The sequence below is a fragment of the Anarrhichthys ocellatus genome, unplaced genomic scaffold, assembly GCF_004355925.1.
Source record: "Anarrhichthys ocellatus isolate YVR2014 unplaced genomic scaffold, GSC_Weel_1.0 scaffold1065, whole genome shotgun sequence".
Taxonomy (NCBI): Eukaryota; Metazoa; Chordata; class Actinopteri; order Perciformes; family Anarhichadidae; genus Anarrhichthys; species Anarrhichthys ocellatus.
In genome coordinates, this window is record NW_022281039.1 from 1 (window position 1) to 6,745 (window position 6,745).

Consider the following 6,745-nt stretch of genomic DNA (forward strand, 5'->3'; position numbering starts at 1 on the left):
TTGTCAGGTTTATACATGCACACACACACACACCCACACACACACACCCTCTCCCAGTGTAAAGTATGTGGTTACATAACAATAAAGTGATCTACACACGCCATGCTTTAAATGTACTTGTGTTGCATGAGGAGCATCGTTCCTCCTGCTCAGACGCTCGTTTGATATAATCCTGACTCTGCTGCCTCCAGCTGGTCGCACGCTTCTCTACATCTCATCATGAGTTATACTAATGTGGACCCGACACATTTACACAATTTGCAAACAGGAGTCTGTTTATTTATTGTCTTTATTTTCAGATTAAAATGTATTAGTTAGATCTGGAGGATACAAACACAGATAATATGATGAGAGACAGAGACGTCACAGAGGAAAGTACATTTAAAGTTTAAACCTTTATTTTAAATATCTTTGGCGTGTTTCTGAGCATCAGTGTCCCTTGAGCCCAGTTATTGTTATGAAGCACATTTAAACCCAGTGAAACTTAAACGGTAACAACACATGATTTAAAATGTACACATCAGCTCAGAGAATAGTCGTAAAGCCCCTTCAAAATAAAGCTTTACACTACACAGAGTCTGGGGTTTAAATCTCAAACAAACGTCAGTAAATAAAGTGAATGTTGGTCATCTTGTATGTGGTGGAGGAGAGTAACCAAGGATGTTTATTAAGAACTTTATTTAAGTATTTAAGTACTTTACTGGAATATTTGTTACTTTCAGTTACTTTACAGATCAAGATTTACAATAAATGTATTATTTGGTGCTTTAGTCGCATCATATTAAACATCTCGACGGCAACTCATTGATTAATATCACTGCAGGTAAAAGAGGAAACATATATATTCTGATATGGAGTGAGCTGTCCCTTTAAGCGTGATGTCACTCCGTTCCTCCCCAGTTGTCCAATCAGAGACGCATGATGTCATCGAGACCATCAGGTTCGGCACTCGTGGACCCAACCAGCCATCGCTGGATGAGAGGAGAGGTAGCTGCAAGAGGAGGATTATTATTATTATATACAGTCTATATTATACATTATTATAGAGATTATTCTTTACTTTTATATACTGTAATACAACTTTTGTTTATATTATTACTTTTTAAGCAACTAGATGCTTCATCATAAATACTCTATTACTACTTTTGTATTTCATGCAGAAAAACATTCGCCATCTTTAGGTATTTAAACAAACAATACCATCTTTTTCCTGGTGATAATAGTCTTTTTAAAGGTGCTACATAAATGAAATCATTATTATTAATATTATCCTCTTCTCAGGGGCACATGGTGTTTCTGTATGGGTGTGATATTATTGTTGTTGTGAAATTTAATAATGGCTTTATTCATATAGCACCTTTACAAAGTGCTTTGACAGATAAGCAATCAAACAACAGAAGGCTCAACAAAGCAAAACAAACTAAGAACACAGAACAATAGATAAAAACAATCGACACGATAAGAACAAACTAAGAAATGGAATAAATTAAAACATATATTTAGTTTAATAAAATAATATCGATATTGAAATAAAGCAGTAAAGCGACGACATCACATTAAATGAAAGTCAAACAGCTGTTCTCACCTGCAGCTTGTTGTTGTTGTTGTTTGGACCACTGAGCTTGTCCCCATCGGTCTTGACTCCTCTCCCTCCCCGCTGCAGAGATCGACAGCGCCGCCATCTTGCAAACGCTGATTCTCTCCTTGTTGCCTCCGGCTCCGCTGCCGGTGCTCCTGATTGGCCGGTCGCTGCTGCTAATGACCCTCCCCCCCGTGCTGTTGGTCCTCCCTGACCCGGCGCTGTTGAGTTTAGACCCGCTTCCGGCACTGCTGACGCGACTACCGCCAATCTGCGAACTGCTCAGCCACCCCCCAGGACTCGGGGCTCTTTGGTTGCTGGTTGACCTAACTGCACCTGATCGCCCTCCTGCGCCCCCCACGGTGCTCCTACGTCCGCTAGCCGAGCTGTAAACGGGCTTTGATTCACCACTGCCGGTGCTACTAAATCTCTCAGAGCTGCTAGTCATGTGGCCTCCAGGTGAGCTGCTGAGCTTGCTGCCACTACCCGAGCTTCTTAACCTTCCGCCACTACCTACGCTGCTGCTGCGCCTAACAACACTACCACCACTACCGGCGCTACCAAGTCTTGGTCTACTACCTGTGTAGCTACTTGGCGGGCTGACGACTTGGCCATAATTGGCGCTGATGCTGACCCCATCTGCATTACTGGCACTGGTTCCACCATAAACTCTCCACTCTCCACTATCTCCACTGTCAAACCTCCGTGCTCTTGGTGCTCCTGGTGGGCTTGTTGGTAGTTGCCTGGCAACTGACGAGCTTTCTTCGCTATTGCTACCGGCCACGATGCTCACACGTCTGGTGCTCCCACCGTAGACTGTCCACTCTCCACTCCCTCTGCTACCAAATCTCCCTGTTTCTGGAGGGCTTGTTGGCAGGTGCATGGCCGCTGACTGGCTTTCTCTGCTCCCTGCGATGGGTAAGCTATCACTGCGTTTAAGACTGTGAACCATCCGCTCTCCACTTCCTCCACTACCAAACCTCCTTGTGTCTGGCGGGTTTGTTGCAGGCAGCATGACTGCTACCGGACGTTCTTTACTCCCTGTTCTGGGCAAGCTGCTCTTATGTCCAAGACTGCCTCCATAAACCATCCACTCTCCACCCCCTCTACTGCTGAATCTCCCTGTTTCTTCTGAGCTTGTTGCAGGGTTTGTGAACACTGATGGTCCATCTTCTTTCCCTTCCCCGGGTAAGCAAATATCACCATCCAGGCTCCTCTTACGCCCAAGACTGCCACCATAAATCATCCACTCCCCCATTCCTCCACTGCCGAATCTACCTGTTTCTGGACGACTTGTTCCGGGTGGCATGGCTCCTGATGGACTTTCCTCTTCGTTCCTTGTGCTGGGCGATGTCGTCCTTGTACGTCCTAGACTGCCGCCATAAACCATCCAGTCTCCACTGCCGTGCCTGAATCTTCCCCGTACCTCAGCCTCTGTATTGCCGTTGATTGCACGTGATGAATTAGCAGCTGTGCCACCACAACTAGCTGCCAGATCACTAACCATACCACTACCTCCTGACTGACTACCAAAGGTAGTTCCTCCATTGGCGGGGACACTTCCAAAGCTAGCTGACTTAACAAACACTTGATCACTGTTTTTCTGTCCCCTCACCTCGCTGTCCATAATAGAAGTCTCTTTCTGGTCTTCTGAGCCATACCTGCCTCCTGGACTGCGACTTAGATGCTGGACATCCTTGTTATCTGCGATACCACTTGTGTCTTTGTACCTGTCTCTGAGCCTTTTCTCATCTCTGGCACCTTTCCGATACAGGTCTCCAAAACCAAGCTCTTCTTCTTTGTCTGCAATGATACTACGACTGCCTGGACCTCCGAACTCAAAGCCTCCAAGACTGCTGCTCGGCTGGAGGCCAACCCCTTGACTGGTTGGTCTAGAATCAATGATTGTACCATTCTCCTCTTCGGGCAAAGCTTGATCTCTGCTAAATGAGAGGGACTGGTCTTCCTCTTTTGTAGAGAGAATGTATTTCTCGACCGGTCTCACGAGTGTTCTCGCCTCAGTTAGATTCAGGCATACGTCTTCATCTTCTTCTTCACCATTTGGTCTCAGACACCCCTTCGCCCCAACTGGACTCAAACATGTGTCGGAGTCATTTGGGCTGAGAAACATTTCTGGGTCATGTGGACTCAGAAGAGAATCAGGACTTTGAACATGCTCCTCTGGATCAACAGGGCAAAATCCTTGATTTTTCATGCTCATTAACACCTCAGTCTCAACTGGGCTCAAACATGTTTCTGGATTCAAGCATGTGAATGGATTTGTTGGGCTCAAGAATACGGGAGCTTCAATTGGACTCAGAATCTCTTCATGGTCGGAAGAACTCAAAGCCACACCAGAATTTGTTAGACTTACAGACTTTTTTGACTTTGTGGTACTCAACAATTCTTCTTGACCTGCTAGATCAATAATCTCATTGTCCAGTTCATTAGGGTCCACCTTCACCTTGTGAGCATCATGGAAACCAATGATAACCTTCCCTTTGTTCATTTCTAATTCCACTTTGTTTAAAATCTCTGTACTTGCAGTTTTACTTTCATGGTTGTCCTTGCTGTCTGGGCTACCGGATGAAGCAGTTGCAAAACCGGACCCCATACCTGCATCCTCCATGACTTTGTTTTGTTTGCCAGTGGATCCATTGGACAATGTACTTTCTACTTCTTCTTCTCCCTTCTTTAATTCCCTTTCAATGTCCTTGTCATCGATCAGGGTCAACTCACCAGAGACCTTACCCTGAGAGTCCTCAGATCTAACAGGAGGTCCAGAGACAACAGATGCTGTAACACCAACTTCCCCTGCATCCCCATCAGCTTCTGCTGAAGTCTCCAAACTCAAAGACACAACCTGTGCAGGATCTTGGTTCTTAATCTGGAATGAGCCCTCAATGCAAATCATTTTATCTCGAGTTACAGTCTTTGTCTCTTTCTTTAACTCTGCAGCAATTTCTTTGCTGGGATCAATTGCGGTTATGTGTGTTACGGAACATGGTCCTTCCTTTACTTCTGATTCTGCACAAACAATGTTTTTTGTGATTTCTGTTTGACTGTTTGTCCCTGTTTTTTTATTCTGTAAACCAGCTTCTGTGGTAACTTGTTTGGAAGTAAAACTTTCTGGTTTTGCCTGAACAGCAGCACTCCTTGCAGATTGCTTGTCAGGAACCAATGTGGTGAATCCTTGTGTAGCATCACTATCTTTACTGTGCGTTTTATCCTTTACGGGGCTACTCTGCCTGTCGATCGTAATGGAAAGAGATCCAGTTCTCTGGTTTTTAGACTTGTGGAATGATCCAGTCAGATTTGAAGTATTAATCGATCTTGCTAGTAAGCTTTTGGGGTGTTTTATGTGGACATTCTGAACCCTCATTATCCTGATATTTCCTCCCTGAAAACTGACTGTTTTGTTCACTGTGATGTTTCTCCCGAAGGCCGAGGGACTACTCGGCCCGCAGAAAGATCTGACGTTAGAAGTTGAGTAAAGACTTGAGAACCTGTGAACAACAGAACATATGAAGCCAAGAAGAAGATCAGACCGGACATTATTTTTCAAGGCACAAAAGTGTGAAAGGTGAGCAACTAAAGAATATCTTGGTAACAGCTTACTTTATAGGTCCTACAATTTAGAGATAGACATACATTACATATACAGTGTGTATATATATATATATATATATATGTGTATATGTAAATATTAAGTACACAATCATTAATCAGAATTTAGAGTTTCAAATTTTCTTTGAAGGAACTATAAACCCATGTAAATATGCGTGTTTGTTAGAAACCTTATTTTTTCACATTTGCCAAATTGCACACTTAAACGGAAATTTTGAACCAAACTGAAACAGTTTCTTTTTACATTTTTGCAGGCTCAGATTAATCTACCATTTATTGAAAGTGCTCCAACTGAACACTTTCTCCATTTTCCCTGCAATGATATTTTCTTTTCCATGAAGTTTTTCAAAAAGATACAATGCAAAAAAAGCAAAGAAGTCATCATGTCGTACCCCTGTCGGCTCGGTCCATCCAGCAGCCTCTTGTAGTCCTGTATCTCGGTTTCTAGTCTGCTCTTGATGTCCAGCAGGACCTGATGGTCTGCAGCCTGCTGAGCTGCAGCCTGGAGCACTGAGTCCAGGTCTCTGCACAGACCGTCTGCTCTCTGCTGAAGATCCACCAGCTGCTGCACGAAGGACTCGGTCTGCTCTGGACCAGAGGCCTCTAACTCCATGTTCTAGACGGACAGACAGACACAAACTGGGTATTACTGTTCTGATTGATGTCAGCTTCACTGTTCGGGGGAGTTCTTTAGTGAATGGTCAGTTCTCCCTGTATTTAATTCAGATTTAGTTGTATCTCACCAGAGCCTGCAGGTGTGTCAGCTCTTCCTCCAGAGTCGCTACTGTTCTCCTCAGGTCCTCCAGCTCGGCCCGGACGACCTCCGATCCTGCTGGAGGGTCAAGCGTCACCTCCGGAGAACTCAGCATGGACGCCTGAACACAACATACCTGATGAAATGTTGTTTGTACACATTTTAAAAAACACTAAAATGAGAGCTGTAGTTATAGAACATTCAAAAATACGAAACTCATATTTCAAAATAAGAGTGTGCTGTAGATGTGTGTGCACCTGGGTGTTGAACCAGAACTCATTCTGGTTATTGTCATGCAGCATCACACTCGTCTGTCTCAGGTCATCCAGCTGCTGGATCAGGTGTGATGACCCAGTACTCTGCATCTCCACAGCGACGCCCCCTGAGCCCTGAGCCAGGAGAACCTGCGTGTCCTGGACAGGTAGACAGGAAATATGATGAAGACGTTCATTCAAATAATCCAGGTGAGGGTTTTTCTTTTGTTTTACCTGTTGGCGTTGTATGTGGACCTCCATCAGTTGTTGTGTTTTATCGCTCAGCAGAGTCTGGAGCTCCGGCAGCGTGTGGACCTTCAGCACCTCCTCCAGCAGCCTCATGTTGTTAAGGTCCTCCTCTACACCTACACCACGCTCACGCTCCTTTTCACACCTGTGCACACCAGCAGGGGATGATGGGATATATTTGTGTGCTGTGTGTGTGTGTGTGTGTGTGTGTGTGTGTGTGTGCGTGCGTGCGTGCGTGTGTGTGTGTGTGTGTGTGTGTGTGTGTGTGTGTGTGTGTGTGTG

At 44.8% G+C, this 6,745-nt stretch overlaps 1 protein-coding gene across 3 annotated transcripts in view; it reads right to left on the minus strand.

Annotated features, from left to right (window-relative positions):
• Window positions 1–313: 313 nt before the first annotated feature.
• Window positions 314–6,745, minus strand: part of LOC116377250 (uncharacterized) — a 12,170-nt gene continuing 5,738 nt past the window's right edge. For all 3 annotated transcript variants that reach the window (XM_031838834.1, XM_031838835.1, XM_031838837.1), the window contains 6 exons: window positions 6,449–6,608; window positions 6,218–6,373; window positions 5,950–6,081; window positions 5,599–5,822; window positions 1,586–5,085; window positions 314–991 (listed from right to left, as the gene is read on the minus strand). In XM_031838834.1, coding sequence (XP_031694694.1) covers window positions 909–991; window positions 1,586–5,085; window positions 5,599–5,822; window positions 5,950–6,081; window positions 6,218–6,373; window positions 6,449–6,608 — 4,255 coding nt within the window. In that variant the 3' untranslated portion in view covers window positions 314–908. The remainder of the gene's footprint in view (window positions 992–1,585; window positions 5,086–5,598; window positions 5,823–5,949; window positions 6,082–6,217; window positions 6,374–6,448; window positions 6,609–6,745) is intronic.